The sequence below is a fragment of the Acanthopagrus latus genome, chromosome 6 (genome assembly GCF_904848185.1).
Source record: "Acanthopagrus latus isolate v.2019 chromosome 6, fAcaLat1.1, whole genome shotgun sequence".
Taxonomy (NCBI): domain Eukaryota; kingdom Metazoa; phylum Chordata; class Actinopteri; order Spariformes; family Sparidae; genus Acanthopagrus; species Acanthopagrus latus.
The window spans coordinates 7,249,627-7,269,005 of NC_051044.1; the positions used below are offsets into that span (position 1 = coordinate 7,249,627).

Sequence of the window (19,379 nt, forward strand, 5' to 3'; positions counted from 1 at the left end):
ACTTTGCAGGACATCAACACACAGAACTAGTGCTCTCAGTCACCGAGGAGAGATTTGTTGCAGCATCACAGAGAAACCTATGTCACATCATGCAGGAAAAGGTTTTGGGAAAGTAGCATTTTGACTCAAAAACATACATACAAAATTAAATTACAATGTTCTAATTTTACTACAAAGGAACACCACTGGGAGGCTACAGAATGATATGAAAACCTCAAACACAAAAAATAATGGATCCACCCTTTAAATATAAACTGCCTGTAGTGGCACCACTCTGATTACACAGTATAAAGTTATAGAAACAAATTTAAAATGAGAATTTATTGCTCTCTGGCTCTCAACACTGTTGTCTAAAACCAGCGGCAGCTACAAGATCGTGTTTGTTACCTTTACTCGTGGAGAGTGTTGTTCTACTCTCAGGAAGAAGTTGTTTACGCTGTTGTTGTTATGTTAACAGTGAAACCTGAGCCTGTGGTCCAGACCCCAGACAGACCTGCTCTGTCTGAAGAGGAGGTGGAGAGGAAGTCCAAGTCCATCATCGACGAGTTCCTGCACATCAATGACTACAAGGTACTGAGACTCACAATCAACAGCAGATGTCCGTTTAGGTGCAAACACTTGATTAGGAGCTTATAAGTGTGTCGATGATCAATCAATGATTGCTGCTGCTGCCACCACTGATTCATTTATCATTGAATAATTCATTTGTCTTTACGTAATTTATGATTTCAATGCCTAAATAGCTTAAGTGATGCTGTGTGACATGCCCATGTCAATTTTTAGCAAATTATATATGTATACATAGAGTTAATGAAGTATACAGCTTCAGACACTGCTCTTTAGTTACTGGGTTGATGAGATCAGAACAGTAGCAAAATCTTCCTTCTTCATCATGTCACAATAATCAGATGCAGAAGCATCTGTTGTTTTAGTTCTCCTTCTTCACTCAGTGTTGTTTTGTTGTCTGTGTTTCCTGCAGGAGGCTGTTCAGTGTGTGGACGAGCTCGAGTTGGGCTCTCAGCTGAACGTCTTTGTGCGTGTCGGCGTTGAGTCGACTCTGGAGCGCAGTCAGATCACACGGGACCACATGGGCCAGCTCCTCTTCCAGCTGGTGCAGAAGGGACTCCTGCCCAAACCCCAGTTCAACAAAGGGTCAGTTCACCTGCAACATGCACGCCGACTAAGCTAGGAGCTAATTGTGAATTTTATTAACTTAATTTTTGTTCTCAGTGTGATAATATCATCGATTACAGATTTGCATAATGACATAATTACATAGGTATGAGTAAAACATGACTAGATAAATATTGAAATAGGATTAAATGAATAATACAAAAAATTACTTAACATTTCTGCTTTCTATGGGTTGAAGAGATTTGTTTTTGGGTTTATTGTTGCATTGATCTGCCCACAATGTTAGCTGAAGTTATCACTGCATTTATTAGCTCATTATAGGATTTGTTCTTTTATAATCTTGGAAAGTAGGTCATCCGCTCCATCTCATAGATATTCCAAATCCTTTGGGAAGCCTTCCACAAATTGTACGTGGGTGGTTCAGGCTTTAACCTGTTAATTGTGTTACATTTCATTACTGTGGCTAGTAATATCTGCAATAAATAATGTGCTGCTCTTCAGCTCTTCCATGCACCTTCAGTTTTTCGCCCTGAAAAGACGATCTGCGGGTCTTGAGCGATGTTGACGGGGAAGAGCTCGATATAGCTCTTCCCAGATTGTTTTTTTGTGACCAGAATATGTTAAAATGGTGTCTTATTTGTGCTTCACAAGTTTGTTGGGCTTGTCTTTGCCATTATCTGTGGTATTCAGAAATATCTGGCAGTAACTTTCTATGTGAATTCCCTCCAACTGTTTGAGCTAGTTACCAAGTGTCCTTCACAGCACGTCACCTTCCATCCCTCCCTTGATAAGCTCTTTTCCTGGATTATTCCCCAGTTGTACATTTATCAAGAATTTATCTGCTCCTGTGGGATTGACAATTTTGTCCCAGTCTTTTTTTGTTTTGTTAGGAAAAAGTTGGTTTTAGGGTGGGAAAAAAAACATTTGTTTCAAATGACTTCATTGTTATCCTTCTGGGCAGTACACTATTTTTTGTTTATGTCTCTTTGTCTTTATACTTTTTATAGTTTGTTTTCACACTTTTACTCAGGAAACTTGAGGCTGCTTGCTCTTGTGCATTCTTTAGATATGAAGCAGAGCAAACTGTCTCATTGAGATATGACTCGATACACTGTTTTCTTTCATTGCATGTGTCCTTTGTTGGGGGAGAGTTATGTGACTGCTCCTCACCTGCGTCCTGCTTTCAAACATTTCAAAACTGTTACATTTCCTGACAAACATACATATAAAGTACATCTGAGCCTCCCCTCAGCCTCCAGCCTTGTGATAATTCTGAAATAATTTGGGCGTAAAACAATATTTTGTGTAATGAAATGATTTTAAAGGTGTGTCCTCGTTGTTTTCTCAGGTTTGCAGACACGCTGGAGCAAGCGGACGACATGGCCATCGACATTCCCCACATCTGGCTGTACCTGGCCGAGCTGCTCAGCCCTGTGCTGAAGGAAGGGGGCTTCTCTATGAGAGAGCTCTTTAGGTACTGAGGCTGCTGCACCTGAGCCACTCACTTGACACTCAGGGAGAGCATACACTAAAAATACAGTCACATCTGATGTGTTTGCTCAGGAAAAGTGACTTGTGTCAGAAGTAGTTCAGAATTCTTCCCCTGCTTTGTATTTCCACCACAATAGGCCCATTGTGATCAGCATTTTCACAGGGTTGCCGTCCTTTTGAGCCACACATTTTTAGTCAATGTTTCTCTTTCCTGTTCTCACTTCCAAGATTAATTTCAGACATTATAAGAGGCGACACACACTTACTGACTGCAGAGGAAATTGTCTGAAGTGTCTCATAGTGAAGCTGTAATTTGTTAACTTGATGCAAACTTCCTCATCTGAACAGATCTCAAGTAGAATACAAGTTGTTTTGGTTATTTATCTTCGTTATGAAGAGAAACCGTTTTGGCAAACGTTGATTTAATTCCATCTCTGTTTGTTCACAGTGAATTAAGGAAACCTTTGCTTCCTGTGGGAAGAGCCGGGATCTTAATTTCTGAAATACTGCACTTACTATGCAAACAAATGGTAAGAAAACTCCTGTACAGTTGTTGTTTGAATTTATTTTGTATACATTGATGTTTCCTGCTGTTATTATAAAGAACAAATACTGTTCTGTTCCGTTACATTGTGAGAAATGTTTTGGTCAAATGATTTTTGAATGTGAAAGAGTGAGGACAAAAGATATGATACGTATTTCACTTTTGATTTATAGCAAGTTTTGTCTAAGTTGTCAGAAAAACGAGATGTATCAGAGTGTTGACATTGTGCCGTCTTGTCTCTGCAGAGCCATAGGACTGTAGGTTCTTTGTGGAGGGACTCTGGCCTCAACTGGACGGACTTCCTGCCAGAGGGAGAGGACGTCCAGGCTTTCATCTCACAACAGGTTGGTAACAAAGGCCACCATCCTCTTTTTTTCCCCCTTCCATCCTCTTTTTTGCCACTTCCTCATCATATCGACATTGTCTCACACAAACAGAAACTCCAGTTCGTTCTGTCGGACGGCTCCGGCCCCGAGGCGGCTCTGTCTAAAAGGATCTTGTCTCCTGAGGAGCTGAGCCAGCAGCTGGAGAAACTCCTCCTGGAGGACATGGCCAGCGACGAGCAGATCTTTGACTGGGTTGAGGTATGAAAAGTGACACATTTCTCAGAGAAAAACCCCAAGACTCAAACTCTGCTAGCTAGTGTGGAAGTCTATTTATGATGACACATGGGCAGGTTATTGAATTAGAGAAGATGTTATGACAGAAGATGTTTGACAGAAATGTCTAGTAAAGGGTCTTGTCCACAGAGCTCTGTAATATGCTCACAGACAGAATGTGCTTGCTTCAGTGTTTCACACTCTGCCACTGTGGCCACCGGCTACAGTGGCAGAGCATTGGGGAAGATGAGAGCATCCAAAAATACGACACTGTGCAAAGGGAAGCTGTTGTAAACTGTTGTCCTGTTGGAGGAGAGAGAGCATCTCTTTGCTGCTCCACAATTCAGGCAAACAACACCCACTCCCACTCACATACCCTGAATACAAACATGATGCTACTAACATGTTCTTTTTTTTGTTGAAAGTGTTCCCTGAAATTAAGTGAAATTGACAAATGGTGTATCTCGATCTCCTCTGTTCTCCACCTCCCAGGCAAACCTTGATGAATCTCAGATGAGCTCGTCTCCCTTCCTGAGGGCCCTGATGACAGCTGTGTGTAAGGCAGCAGTGAAAGGTGAGCACTCCACCACCTGGTGGAGAGATTTCTCTATTCTTCTAAAAAACATCACACCTCTGATTGCAGTTTTTACTCTCTGCCAAACTGAGCGCAGTGGCTCAGCGTGCACTCACTCTGCCTCCTGCTTTACTGAACAGATGATAACACCAACTGTCGAGTGGACACGGCCATCATCCAGAGGAGATTGCCTGTATTACTCAAGTACCTTAACTCAGACACTGAGCGACAGCTGCAAGCACTTTATGCACTTCAGGCACTGATCGTCGCCCTCGATCAGCCTCCAAGTAAGTGCTGCGTCATAGTGTGCTTCTCCTAATGAACTATGAGATTTAATTTTCTTTACCTCTTTTTTTTTTCATATTTTTCATCAGGGAAGATTTAACTGTGGTCACAAGCAGCCCCTATGTTTTGTTTTCACTAATCTTGTAAGCAGCATTAAATGAGATGGTATAATCTCACCACAGACGTCCATTAAGCAGCTGGTCTGAAGCGATCACTCATGTCACATGATCTTCATCAGCAGATCTTCAAATGCAAATTTTTCAGAGCACTTAAAAAAAGACTTCTCCGCCATGTTGGATTAAAAATAAACGTAAACTTTATAAAAGTAAACGTTTCCAGGGTCAACAAGGAACTTGAATCTCAACATCACTGTACTCTGTAACTTAAACTTTATTACTTGATGAGCAGTGTTTAAACTGTGGCACTAATAATAATAAACTCACTTTACGAGTAAGAATGCATAACACTAAGCGGAGTTCATCAGCTGGCATTAAACTGGGGACATGGCATCGAGTGGAGTCAGCTTGAATGAATGAGGGAACCAGTTCACTTTATGTTCATTAAAACAAACATTAGGGACTTTGGTGAGCTCATACTATGACATTCAGTACAGTCAATAATATAAGTAAGATCATATTCAAATTCACAAAGTACCAGAAATACAAAAGCTGAAAACAAGAAGACTTTAAAGTGTGAAAGGCCAAATGGCATGAATGAAGAGAACTACAAACCAGAATGAAATGTACCTTGAAGCCAGAGGAATAGCTTTTTTAATCAAATGCCCTCAGGATATATTATTCTTTTGAACCGCCCGGATTTAAAACATGTTTCACACCTCCGCCAGAGGGCGTTTCCGGGGAATGATCTGAAGTACAGACGGTCGGGGGTTACTGCTGCAGGACAGGAAGTATTGTCAGTCACAGATAGTTAGTATAATTTGTCAGTAAAAGATACTTCCCCGATTTACCTCAAAGGAGAATCTAGTCCTGTGCACATTTTTCTTAATTTTCGACTGCAATATCAACAATATGATGAATGTGAAGAATCAAAAATTGTCATGTTATGTTAAATACAGCACATATAACAAGCGATGATTGGACCGATATTAGAAATTTTATATAATAATCTATTTATTGGTATCAATGAAATTATAGTTGAGTGTGGCATCCTCACACTCTGATGCAGTAGGTGGCGATATGCATCCGTTGGTTTGTGATCCAGCACTAAACTCGGAAAGAGAGGAAGGACAAACCAAAAAAAAAAAAAAAATCACATTGTGCATCCCTAGAAATAAGAAGTTTAAAGGTCAACGATGAGTCTACTCCAATAATATGCTGCCCCCTATCTGTGTAAAGTATGACTATGACAGGTGGCCATTTTTTTTTTCATATTTAACCTTCAGCAGCCAAATATCACTTTGCATTTCCATATCACAACCAAAAATAAACTGCTTGATGTTTCTTTGCTCTTCCAGACCTTCTGCGGATGTTCTTTGACTGTCTGTATGACGAGGACGTCATCTCGGAGGACGCTTTCTACAAGTGGGAGTCGAGCAAAGACCCCGCCGAGCAGCATGGTAAGGGTGTGGCCCTCAAGTCCGTCACGGCCTTCTTCACCTGGCTGCGGGAGGCGGAGGAGGAGTCGGAAGACAATTGACGAGGGAGACATCCGGGGGACATGACGTAGAGTTAGAACTGCATTCTTACGGCAGACCAAACATTCAAAATGGATGTGTGGGCAGGACGACATGTTTACGGCTGGAATTTTTTTCTGCGGTACGGTTCTGAAACATGCCGCCATTTTGAGTTTGGATTCCAACGGCGGAAGCACTAAATACCTGTATTATACATAGAAAATATTTTTGTTTTAAATTTTAACTTACTTTTCTTTTGTTACTTTTTAAGAAGAGACTTAAAAGATACATAGGTTCTGGACTCTTTAATTTATTATTTTTTTAAGGACTGCAAATATGAAAGTTATTTAACATTTGCAGATGCTCACAAACGAGAACGTGACGACAGAAATAACAATATAATTAATTATAATAACAAAATAATAATTGTGAAATAAATAGCCTCCCTGGATTCCACACTGTTTGGTTTAAAACAGGGTAAAACAAAACTATTTTGGGATGAAGGGGAAGCAGTGATAAAAAGGAGTGGATGCACAGAAGCTATTAACGTTGTCCGTGTATGACGTTCGAGGTCAACGGTTATCTCTTCATAACCAGGAAGTGTTTCCCTCAGCCTTGGCTTGCTCTACGTTGATCATGTACATACGCCTCACGAGAGGCAGAGGTATGCATTCAAGAAGCGATGCAAGTCAGTCCACAGAACTGTCAAAACAAACGCAGACGAACAACCAGGATACATTCAAATGAAATGAGCAAAAATGCAACTTTAAAAAGTAAATGGCCAGGGTCGCTGAACATGACATGCTTGTAATACTTCAGACCTACAGAGCAGATTAAATGCTTGTAAATACATTAAAGACAAAAAAGGTATTTAAAAAAAAAATGCTGATTCTCATCATTTGTTCTATTGGTGGGTGGTGTTTGGAGATGTGAGATTATTTTTCTGTTATGACCTTTGTGTTGTGTGTTCAACAGGGGCAATGTTTCCATTTGTTCTTATTATGAAGAAGAAGCTGTATGATTTGAACAGCAGAAGCCGCCGGAGCCACTGAAGCATCAACAATCATTATGAATTAACTCGCAATCAATGCCTTGGTTTTAAAATTGATGCAGCAGTTCATTTGTTGCTTGTATTTAACCACAAGTTTTATATTTTTGTGTCTAGATCCGGTTGTGGTGTCAATGTGGTCGTCCAGGTCACATCATGCTTATCTGATCACTAAATGTTGCCTGTGTAATTAGATCTCAGTGACGCTTTCACTTGTCTTTACAGCTGTTCACCCAAAAGGTTGTTATCAAGGAGACTGGAGCTGATTAGATAAATTTACTAGACACAGCATTTTAATTATGAGGATTTCATGTTTTTTCTCTTGAAAGTCATTGTTTACTTTTTTCGTTTGGAACTGTGTCGGACAAAAAAAGAAAAGCATAATTTACATGCATTTTAAAGATCAAACTATTTTACTTTTGATCAAGAAACCAAACTGCAGATTAATCAAAGGTGAAAATGATTGTTAGTCATGTCGCTAAAGTGGCTTGTGGTGAAATAGTCAGAATTTAAACAACACTTGATGCAGCAGGGGTGTGATTAAGAAAAGACGAGGAACCGTGAGACTGAAAATACAACATTTGCGTAGAAACACAGATATGTCTGTGATGTTTGTGTAAATATTAAGTGCTCATTTTGCATGGGGTAGTCTTCAGTTGTGTGTATTTCATCACTCTTTCCAGAAAGCTCAAATGTTTCTAATGATTTCTGTCTATATTTTACACTTAAAGGAGAACCTAAAATTATTAATCAAACACAATTTTGAACATTTAGTATTTGCTCATAATGCTGGTTCAGTTAAAGGATAAGTTCACCAAAAAATAAAACTTTGTAGCATCCACCAAACAACTGGAATAGCTGAGGACTTGTTCTAAACAAAAAACAAAACACAATCCAAGTCTTCAGAAGCCCCAACATCACACTTTACATCACACTTTTAGATTGGGTCCATGCTAACACTTTTAGCTTAGCAACTACAGTAAAGATCTGGCTTAACAAAAGGTGGAACTGGTGTCTTTTCAAATCAATGTACGATCTCTCACTTTCCATCAGCATGGGGCTGAGTGGATGTGGACTGAATTTTTATTTTTTGGGGTGGGCTTATCCTTTAACCAGTCTGAAAAAGTTGCTTTTCCTTGCTAGCATAAGTCAACTACAGCTCCCATTAGCCTTTGCCATTGACTCCCAAACAAAACATCTTGAGAGTTGTAGTTTATGAATGCTTATACAGTAAACATTGATTTTTATCTTGGTTAAAATGCTGATGGGCTCAAATTGTATTGAGCTGTAAGGGAAGAAGACATCGAGAAAAACTAAAAATGAGGATAGAAAGCCTCTGTATATCCTGTTTTTTTAAGAAAAAGAGGAAAAAGAGGACATTGGAAGAAATGGGAAGAAGTCTTTGTGGTGAACAGTTTTGCTTGTTAGCTTCTTCTTCTCTCTATCCGCTAAAGCTCAACAAAGGCGGTGACAGCGATACTCTTGACTTTAAGTATATTTAGCTCTGGTGTGTTTTTATGTGATGCTTCCAACGTCATGAGGAAATTAATAAAGATTTGAACGGTTGGTGTCGGCGGCCATGACAGTGGGATTCCTTCGACGTACCGTGTGACGCGGCGACGTGACCAACGGTCCTAATGGGGCGGGGCTCTTAAACAGAAATCTAAATAAAGGATCGTGCAGAAATTTACCCCAAAGTAACTCACTTTTTCGGGACAAGTACAAGGTAAGTTTCATTCGCGTTGTGTTACGCCATGAGCTGAATGTGTGGTTGCACGCACGGGATGCTGGAGGGGAGCACGGGCCGGCCGTTTGTACTCCATGCAACTGAAAAGAATTTAATCTGCCTTGTGCGACGCCATCACTGTGTGTAAAAGCCAACAGACAAAATGGCGAAATTGCCGAAATTTTCTGGCAACTCATGTCCTGGCGTCTGCGAAAATGATCCAGAGGTGTCGGTGAATGCGGGCGGCTGAGCCAGAGCGGCGTGCACGGCGCAGGATGTGGTTTGTTCTGAGCTAATTCCCGTTACAAGTGCACCTTTTCCCTTTCTGCTTGACGATAATGGGCCTCAATGAATGAAGTGGGTTTGGCAGATTCGCCATTTCTAACCACGCACGTACACAGAACGGGCCCCCACACCGGTAAGGTTGCAAAACGTGCTTTCCCGGTGTTCAGATACGTCTTATTTCCTCCATACAGGTAAATCTCGTGTGATGCCGATTCGCCGAGCAGCAGCGACTCCGACCCAGGAGAAGGCCCCCTCCGCTGCAGCAGAGAAAGGTTAGGCCAGGGGTGCCTTAAACTAAGGACCCGTGAACGCACCATCATCTCTGACACAGGTTCCACTGTGGTCACAGGACCCATTAACAGCCCAGGCTGTCTGTGGAGTCTGGAGATGGATGTGTGGGCATGCAAAGTTTGTGTTTACATGCCTCCTCCACAGAAACACCTTCTATAGACCCTTTAAAACACTGTCAGAATCAACTACTGCAACATCCTGAGCACTTGCAAATCGAAAGAGCAATATAATCTGCAGGATAACAGCTGTCACATGGCCAAACAGTGTATCACTATGTTGTTATCAGACATAACACGACTAAAGTCAGTTGCAGGAATAGGAGAACAATTGGCATTGACCTTTAAGCTCTCCTTGAAGATGGGGAAGTCCTGTAAATTCTGCTATCTCAGTGGCTAAGGTGCATATCATGCAACCGCAGCACCTCGAGTTAGATTTTATATCCAGTGTTTGCCCTCAAGTGTGTCCTAAACTACTTCCAAATGAGCCTGAATATGTTGGGGAATCTTTACTTGTGGATGCTAACATAATGACCCAAGTTGCTCGCCAAACTGCATATAACCATTAACATTTTTTCCCAGACCAGAACAAACAAAAATTGAAAACAGCAAAGGACAGTTTCCATAGTGGAGAAGTCAGTCATCAGTGGTTTTCAGCTTGGTGTTTAAAGGAGCACGACCGATATATCGGCAGGCTGATACTGTCCTACGATTGATCAGAATCGGCGAATGTGTTGTCGATGTCAGCTGACACGAAAACTTCTTGGTTTAAAGAATACAGTGCAGGAATTGATGCTTGCGATGATTTGTGATTAGAACATTTAGTGTGTTAACTGTTTCTGTTCGCTGTTGTTTTAGACACAGTTTAAACTGTAGAATATCCTGCCTTCATAACATACGTTTGTCAAGAGTGTTTGATAACCACATTTGAGTATAACAGCAGAGATATATATCGTGATGTTTTACTCACTTATGTAATATATACTAAACTGTATATTCAGTAGTTTAAATATCTACGGGGCAGTCTATACTTACATGAGATGATCCAGTGAACCTGACTTGTTAACATCTATTCCTGTATAGAAAGTAGTTCAGTGTTAATATTACAGTATTTAATTACACATTCATTGGTCCTTAGGGCCAGCTGCTCTTCAGCTCTGGGTACCCAGATAAAAAAAAGTTTTCTCTTCTACATTGTCATCTATGAAGAAAAATAACATAATTTGCACTGTCCTTGTGTGTTTCTGATTTAACTTGATTCCATTGGCTCTCTCCTCTCAGAGCCTGAAGCCTCCTCCGAGGAGTCGCCCTCTGCTGACGAGGAGCAGGCTGCGTCTTCGGCCGCCACAGCGGAGGTCAAGGGGGCCGAGGCCACGGGTGAGACGGAGCCCACAGAGAATGGAGAGAAGGCTGAAGGAGCCGCAGAGGAGAAGGGAGGAGAGGGGGCGGATAAGAAAGAGTGAGTCTCACCAGAGAGCGAGTCTGCAACTCCGAGAACATTGCGATATTTCACTCTGATAGCACTTTTATCTGTTTATATTATCCTTACCTCTGCTGGATAACAGCAGACTGCCCCTCCCATGGCTGTCGTGTTGCATATCCAAAAGATGTGACCTGTCACAGTCATATTCAGTAGGAAGATATCAGACAGATGGACCAGTCCCTCTGTCCGCAGTCTTGGGGGAGACCAGGAGGAGAGGCCGCTGTCGTCATGAAAGTCTGATGATTTATTAGCAGCTTAGCTCATATCTGAAAATACAGAGCAGCGTTATGTACTACAAGCTACAGACAGTCAGAACAATGTTTTTAAAAGATTTTTTTTTTTGTTTTTCCCACATATGAAAATATAAATTTAGACCAAATCTTTACCCAAATTTTAGGAAAAAGCCCTGCAGTTAAATGTGGGTGATCCAGTTGTTTGGACTTCATCATGAGGCTCATGTACAAACGTTTGTCATGAGAAAGTAACAACCTTTGTTTTGACCCATAACTCTGTAATCTTTGTAATGTCTCCTCCTTCCCTTCCCCCAGACCTTGACAAAGACCTTGACAAACTTTTAACTTTTTTTTGCATCTAGTTTAGTACAGTAGCAGTTCAGTCAGGGTCAAATGACCATGGTGATCACTAAGACAGACGTTCTAAATCTTCATTTTGTCTTTCCCATCGGTGACAAATGGACAAAGTGACAAATGCAAGGACTGCGCGGCTGGACAGTGCGCAACACACTGCTATGTTCTCCTACTAAGGTGAGGATGTGATAAAGATAAGGGTGGTAACGATCATAGTGAAATATCGCTTCTAAAGAAACGACGCACTTCACTGAACTTGTGTCTTGCTCCTTTCGGCGACAGGTTGAAGGACGGCTACAAGTACGAGAAGTCCAAATCCAAGAAGGTGAAACGGACGATTCCTGCTTGGGCTAGCGTCACTGCCAGCAAAAAAGTTCCCGTTACCAACTTTGCAGGCACTCAGCACAGAGTGGATAGTATCATCATCGAAGCTATTCAGGTGTGTGCAGACTCTCAACACAGCAGTCACGTTTTGTTTTTTGTTTTAAAAAAACAAGCGGTGTGACTTCTTGTTTACTTTTTTCTTTGCAGGATTGTAACGACAGAACTGGAGTTTCATACAAGTCCGTCCTGAAATATATTGTGAAAAAGTACCCGGGGATGGAGATTAGTAAGAAGAAGTTCCTCATAAGGAAAGCAATGAAGAAACATTTGGAGAAGGGCAACATCAGACAGGTAATCATCTTTAATTATCATGTATGGTTCTTGTTTCAGTTGAACATAATGTAAATTGTAATAGAATGATCTTTATGGTCCACTCCCCTTAGTTACTGTTGCTACGTCAGTCAAACTGCACTTTACAACAGAGGTTGTGTTAGACTTCCTTGTTGTCTGTCATGCTGATGGACAGCGTGGGAAAAATAAGTCGACAGTAAATCCAGAATGGGTCATGAACCCCAGTGTTCTGGGTGCTGTGATTGACCCATAAAACTACCATGACCTGCACCCCAGTCACACTCTGTTGCTCCATTATAACGATGGGTTTGAAACAACATTAATTATGATGGTGAAGAAGCAGCATCGTTATCAGACCGACAGTGGAGAGGAGTGTTCACAGACGCTGGTGTTGTCACGACGCTGGAACTCCTGACTTTGATTCAATACCTGGAAAATATCTATGTTTGATACCACAGGGCAAATTTAAACAATATGGAGACCGTTAAACTGTTGATGTATTTTTTTTTTTTTGAAAAAACAGCTTGTGTGTAAAGAACAACAGTATCTGAGTTGATTTATATCTGGAGGAGGTGGGGCTGTGAGGGCAATGTGGTGACAAATTAGTATTGAAACCTTCTCAAATAATCAGAATTGTGATAGAAAAGCAGAGCTTTGATTGGATGATCTGTGTCAGGTTGAGGGTTTTATGAACAGTATAGGTCACAGATCTTGTTTAGGAGCTCAGGAAATGAGCGAGGTCTGCTTACTCTTGTTTTTTTCTCCGTCTCTCTCATAGCTGAAGGGTAAAGGCCTCTCAGGAACCTTTGCCATTGGGAGGCAGTCCACGTCGTCTAAGGTATGTTACAGCAGAGGGAGCCAGTGCGTTGTGTATTTTCTTGTCAGGGAGCATCAACTTCCCTGTTTCTAGTCTCTGAGATAAGCAAAGCTACAGCTTTTAAAGTCGTATTGATCTTCTCATTTAACTTTCGGCAAGAAAGCACAGAAGTGCATTTCCCAAAATAACGGACTGTTCCTTTAAGTCATGAGTTAAGATTCAGTCCTGTCCATCTTAGTTTGGACTTAAGTGTTTCTTCATTGATTTGTGCTCAACAGTAGGACATCACAGTACATTATGTAACAGATCTAAAGCTTATGTTATATAGTCAACAGTTTCCTTTTCCCATTTTCCCCTATGAGACTGGGATGTGTTTGGTTGTAATCGTCATGTCTGTAAATGGATGGTGTTTTAGAAAGCTGCCCCGAAGTCTGAGTCTCTGGGAGATGCTCTTCCACTCATCATCACTCGGCTCTGTGAGCCCAAAGAGGCGTCCTACTACTTGATCAAGAAATACCTTGAGCAGCACTTCCCCAGCCTCAACATCGAAAACAGGTACAGACGTCACATTTACCTTTTCCCTATGGAATGTTGTTTGATGTACGGGAATGTCATTGTTGATTCACCGGATATTTAAGTGTCATAAGTGTCCAGAAAAAAAACAAAATATTGAACTATTTAATGACGTTAACTAGAGTAGATGCAAGCAACTGTGTTGCATCTGGGAAGCCTGAAGCTGAAATGGCAGATTTCCTTAGAAATAGAAGACCATCAACCCCTGATCAAAATTGGAGAAAAATAGAGGTCAAACACTACAGTAACAGCAGCCATTCAAAATGTAACAACCAAAGATAAAAACTGCAGCAGTAATGTGTTTAGTGAGTTTTCAGAAAGGTAAACTCCAAGATGACACTCAAGAAAACCGAGATACTGGGTTAGTCCGACTATGATCGGATTTTTAAGATGCATGCATACACCTTAGTCTGACTAACATCGGACCGGATCAGATTTCTCATAGACTGATTAATACACCTAGATTATTCGATTGATAGTCGCATTACTCTTGCATGTATACGTTCCATCAGATTTTGAGACGTAGCTTCGTATCGCTCTTCGTACACCATCTTTCTCGAATGCCGAGGCAGAGTTTGTTGTTGCTGGTGATGTATAGAGGTCAGCTGGAGGTGGCTCTGTTACCTCTAGTTGAAATGGTTACAGCGCCACCCATCATACCGGGGTATGACATGCTTCGGCCAATAATTTTCTAACCAGCATGTGTACTCAGACAATTGCTATTGTCTAATTGAGTAGCATAGTCTGAACTATGGCTGTAATCCGGCTAAGCTGTGAATATAAACGTACTGACAGTCACACATAGTTTTATGAGTTCCCCGAGTATCTGTGGCTCAGCTGTCTAAAGTTGTCTCTATTTAATATATTAGTGATTTATTAACTCTGGTTGGTCTTCAGGCCAGAAGTCCTGAAGTCAGCCCTGGCGAAGGCAGTGGAGAGAGGACAGCTGGGACAAATCACCGGGAAAGGAGCCACAGGGACTTTTCAGGTAAAGCTCTTTGTAACACTGCTCTTTTCATTTTTCTTCCAAATTGATTCACATCTTTAGACTCACCTGGTTGCACATTTTGTCCAACTCTGGGGAAGAGAAATTCTCTTCATTATCTGTGCATTTGTGTGAGGAACTGCTTTGTTTCCAGCCCTGACAAAGGTCCACACTGCTAGCTCGGCCATTGTTGTATTACACAGCTTCAGTAGAATAAGATACTGTAAGATAAAGATTCCAGGAAATACTCTCTGTAAAACATTAAACCTGGGGAGGAATTATTGTTTGTCAAGTGCCTATGTTGGGTCTACTGTCCTCCTGTCATAGTGGCAGCATTAAAAACATGATTTCATGTTGAGAAGCTACAGTTTCAGTGTAGTGAAAAGATGACCCAGTATCCTGAAAATGTTCATCTCTGTCCCTCACAGCTGAAGCGAACTGGTAACCAGATCCTGCTGAAGGGCGGCGACCTGGAGGACGCCATCACAGCCGCCATCACAGCCATGAATGAACCTAAAACCTGCAGCTTCACAACTCTACGCAGATACCTAGTAGACGCCAACAAGGATAGAAAGGAGTACCAGTTAGGTAAGATTCCCTCTCTCTGCTGCTGACTACTGACTGGTTAACGATAATTAAAGTTTAACTCTCTTCTTTAGTGGCCAATCTCAGGAGGACCCTGACGAAGTGTAAAGTACTCGGCTGGATGGAGCAGATCACCGGTCACGGCTTCACAGGCACCTACCAGCTCTCGTTCCCTTTCTACCCCAGGTACACCCGCAGCTTCTGGATAAAGTTCCATTATTTAATTGTTTAATACCTGAAATATAATTTCAGGTCTAAGCCAGGCTTATAAAGGCCAAACTCACAGCTCATAAACGTCTTTTTGTTTTTGTTTTTGTTTTTGTTGTTCTCCTAAGCCCAACCACCCTGTACCCAGACAAGTTCAAAAAGCTTCAGAACAAAACCACTGGGCCTCCACCCAAGCGGAGGCGGGCGGCCGATTCTTCTGACGAGGAAGAAGAAGAGGAGGAGGAGGAAGAGGAGGAGGAGGAGGAGGAGTCTGAAGATGATGCACCCTCACCTAGGAGGTGGGTGTGGTTAGCCTGCAGTTACTCCACAAGCGTAGTGTTGTTTTAAATAATGAAGAGTATCAGATGGAGGGTCTCAGCCAGCAGTAGACCTAGATTGGTCATTTTTAGCTATTTCTTTTCTTTTCTTCTGAATGCATGATTGTTGAGGTGACTGATGAGGACCCAGGTAAAAATCTGGATCCAATACCAGATATGTCAGATAGTACAGATGTGTCTTTGTCTTTGGAGAAGCAGATTATTTATGTAATGTTGTCTGTACAGATAAATCTGTGCAGGTGTTACTATAAACATTGATGTCGTTTTCAAATAGCCTTGCACCCATTTATGATTTGTATGTAATAATTCTTCTTCCACTCAGTAACAGCCGCCTGTTTAATTCACTTCTAGGAAGAAGAGGCCTCCACCCAAAGTGCGTCGCCCTCCGCCAGCCAAGAAGTCTCGGAGCGCCAGTCAGTCAAAAGCTAGAGGGAGGGGACGCCCGTCAAAGAAGTCTCCAGCCAAGAAAGCAGTCTCTTCAGCTATTATGTCGGCGAGGAAAAAGACAGCTTCTAAGAAGAAATCTGCGCAAACGCCATCTAAATCCACGCCTGTCAAGAGAGGAGCTCCTGCAAAAAAGCCCAAAACACCAGAGGTGAAAAAGATGACCAAAAGAGGGGCCAAGCGACCGGTGTACAGAGAGTCATCGGGGGAGGAGGAGGGTGGGGAGGAGGGGGAGGAGGAGTCTGAAGACGCAAAGGAGACGATAAAGAGGGGGTCCAAGCGATCGAAGTCTGCAGAGTTGTCCAATGAGGACGAGCCTGCACCTAAAAAGCCAGCGACCAAAAGTAGGTCCAGGCAGGCAAAACCTGAAGGGTCATCCGGGGATGAAGCCGTAGTCAAAAAGGAGGCAAAGAGCAACAAGAAGTCCACTCGTAAGTCCAACAGAGGGAAAAACTGAGCCCGGAGAGCGGCTGCCACGGACTGGGCCGCTCTGAATATGCAGCAGTCTGCCGCTTTTTGTTTCAGTGCTCTCTCTCTTTATATCATTGTTTTCTCCCTTTTTAACGGGGCAGTAGTTTATTTTTATTTTTTATTTCTACTGTAGAATAAGAACGTTATCCTTACCGGTTAAGTTTACTGTACGTTGAGAGTTTCTGAACCTCCTTTTTATTCACCACGTGTAGAAAAAGCTCAGTTAGTGTTGCCGTCTAAAAACAGATGTGAGACCTGCTGCCAGATCAGGAAAGCATAGCAAGATCCAACAAACTGTAACTAGAGCCATGTAGTGACTTCCGTTTTTATATCTGTTCCTCATCAGATCTTTTAGGTGTTGGAAGCACACGTTCCTAATATCACATGAAGCAAAGTATCAGTGTTACGGGGGGTTGAAAACGATGTCCCTTTTTAAGTTAAATTATGGGTTGAAAAGGTTAAACCGTTATTAATAATATTAATGTTTTATAAAATGCAGATTTTAAGGTTATTACAATGTTTTGGTCATGCAGCACTGCACCAGAATTTGAATTTATATCCATGTGTGTCCTCATTGAATAACGCCGATTGATATTTGTTTATTTAAAACGTTTAAAAATGCCCTGAGAATAAGATTAGGTGACCTGCAGGTGACAGGTTGACATATTAACAGAGGATAAAACACTATGTCAGTATCGATTTTAAAAACAAGTTGCCTTGGGGGGGAAAAAAGTGTCTCTTTTTGATATATGTGTGTGTGTGTGTGTGTAAAAGGAAAAAAAAAAACAGCATATACATAAATCGATTTAATTGCTTCACAACTGTAATTCAGTACCAAACTGTAAGAAATGTGTGTTGTGAATAAGACAAAGGAGGATACTAGCTCATACATACCCTGCATGCATGTATTCCTTGTGTTGTTAAGCTGTTTTTTTCAAGTCATTAATAAAATGGCTATATTTGTAAAATCTTGTTTTATTTTTTATTATTTATTTTTAATTGTGCACAGGAAGAGCGTTGACCAAAAAAAATGTAATGGCACATTTTGTTTTTCATTCCAGAACATAAAGTAGTGTCGGGTATTTATTTTCGATGTGTTTATCAGTCGTAAGTGATTCATTTGGTACGTGGAGGTTTTTGGTCGCTGCTCTCTAACAGGGTTTCTGGGACAGGCAGGTGTCCTCAGGTGTGTAAATGATTGACTGAGCGATACAAATGATTCACCTGATTTTAATTGTTAAACGTCTCTAAAGTTTCATTTTTAACACTAATGAAAACCAAGGAGATGTTTTCATGAAAATGCTGTGTTTCATTTTATGAGGAAGTTTAAAAGTTTAGAATCACATTTCTTCAAATTGTGGGGACAAAATTTTGCAACATTAATTGATAAAGTTCCTTTTTGCATATTTGTATCTGAAACAGGGACATTTTCCAGTTTTCAGTCTACTTTTTTTTTTTTTTTTTTAAATATCCAGTGTTATTATCTATGAATTAAAGAGAGGGAGGACATTCTGTGATAAATTATAATAACTTTTATTGTAATGAACTGGTGCATGTTTAAAGTTAAGCTAATTTGAATGACTTATTATGCTGTTGGGCAGTTTAATCTACATGGATGCATGTTATTATATGAGATCATCAAACGTGTGGCTGTCCTTCTAAAATCAACATTTCATGGTGTCAGAAAAAGTGTTGCCAGCTTTGAGACAATGCATTCTCCAGCTAATCCAAGAGGATTTATAAAGAGTTTTATTCAGTTTAAGAAGTTCTCGACACTTGAAGGCAACAAAAAATGTTAAATTTGAAAGGTAGATGGTCACTGAAGCTGTCAGGTTAATGTGTTGTTGTACTTTGTTAGGAGTAGGAGTAGAAAGTTGGATAAACACAGTAACAACAGGGACAGTTCCAGCCGGGGACAGGACACCAGAAACAGGGACCGCTCCTGGACGACGTGGTTGAGGAACGATCGGCACCGGCTCCATGTGGCTCTGACGTTTTACCCTGATGTCGTCTCTGTGTTTGACCGACAGTGATTCTAATATTCTCCGACAGTAAACACGTGCAGCCTACACACACACACACACACAACTGGTTTCTGTTCCATCATGGTGTGAATGACTGAACGATCCTGAGCTGATATCAGTGTGTTTCATGCTCAAAGCTCCAGGATTGAGGATTGATTTCTGCATGTGGCTGCAGATGAAAGAAGGATTAACTCCATGATGTTTTGTTTTGTTTTTTTTTTTTAAATTTTTACTTTCACTGTTTTAAAATCTAGACTGCCACAAGTTTTATTTATTATCAAAGGCAGCTACTTTTTAATTTGTGCATATATAGTTCTGTATTGCTACTCTATTTCTGTTTATTGAAGTCTACTTCTTTTATGTCATAAATGCACCAAAACATGAAATAATTGAAAATGGAAATACAAAGTTAAGTAGTTGACTTGCACAGTTGCCGCACCATGTGAAATAATTAATGAATGTTCATTTAAGCCTTTTGATAAACTTTATAGGCTGATGTAAACTTTTTAGGCTGTTTTACCTTCATTATGAGACACAAATATGTTTTGCAGCTCCAGACAGTGTGTTTATCTATCTATTTATTT

General features: G+C 41.0%; 2 protein-coding genes across 16 annotated transcripts in view; both read left to right on the forward strand.

Moving 5' to 3' along the window:
* The window catches only part of eif4g3a (eukaryotic translation initiation factor 4 gamma, 3a), a 58,567-nt gene extending 51,424 nt beyond the window's left edge, over nt 1-7,143 (forward strand). For all 13 annotated transcript variants that reach the window (XM_037100190.1, XM_037100189.1, XM_037100199.1 and 10 more), the window contains 9 exons: nt 458-570; nt 980-1,152; nt 2,483-2,608; nt 3,074-3,155; nt 3,415-3,513; nt 3,607-3,753; nt 4,261-4,342; nt 4,483-4,629; nt 6,102-7,143. In XM_037100190.1, coding sequence (XP_036956085.1) covers nt 458-570; nt 980-1,152; nt 2,483-2,608; nt 3,074-3,155; nt 3,415-3,513; nt 3,607-3,753; nt 4,261-4,342; nt 4,483-4,629; nt 6,102-6,283 — 1,151 coding nt within the window. In that variant the 3' untranslated portion in view covers nt 6,284-7,143. The remainder of the gene's footprint in view (nt 1-457; nt 571-979; nt 1,153-2,482; nt 2,609-3,073; nt 3,156-3,414; nt 3,514-3,606; nt 3,754-4,260; nt 4,343-4,482; nt 4,630-6,101) is intronic.
* A 1,737-nt stretch (nt 7,144-8,880) lies between these two features.
* hp1bp3 (heterochromatin protein 1, binding protein 3) lies at nt 8,881-17,739 on the forward strand. 3 transcript variants are annotated; one of them, XM_037100201.1, is made up of 13 exons: nt 8,881-9,034; nt 9,511-9,591; nt 10,888-11,065; nt 11,791-11,853; nt 11,959-12,115; nt 12,208-12,351; nt 13,130-13,189; nt 13,584-13,723; nt 14,639-14,729; nt 15,155-15,314; nt 15,386-15,497; nt 15,647-15,817; nt 16,208-17,739. In XM_037100201.1, the coding sequence occupies exons 2-13, from the start codon at nt 9,525-9,527 to the stop codon at nt 16,755-16,757; spliced, it is 1,893 nt and encodes a 630-aa protein (XP_036956096.1). In that variant the 5' UTR covers nt 8,881-9,034; nt 9,511-9,524; the 3' UTR covers nt 16,758-17,739. The 3 variants fall into 3 exon arrangements, with proteins under 3 accessions (XP_036956096.1, XP_036956098.1, XP_036956097.1); XM_037100202.1 differs by lacking the exon at nt 8,881-9,034 and adding an exon at nt 9,090-9,314; XM_037100203.1 differs by lacking the exon at nt 11,791-11,853.
* Nucleotides 17,740-19,379: the final 1,640 nt, after the last annotated feature.

Coding starts and splice junctions, on each gene's coding strand:
- hp1bp3 (XM_037100201.1), top strand. CDS start 9,525: ATGCCGATTCGCCGAGCAGCAGCGACTCCGACCCAGGAGAAGGCCCCC. Junction 12,116..12,207: donor TCATCATCGAAGCTATTCAG/GTGTGTGCAGAC, acceptor TTTTCTTTGCAG/GATTGTAACGACAGAACTGG. Junction 13,724..14,638: donor AGCCTCAACATCGAAAACAG/GTACAGACGTCA, acceptor GTTGGTCTTCAG/GCCAGAAGTCCTGAAGTCAG.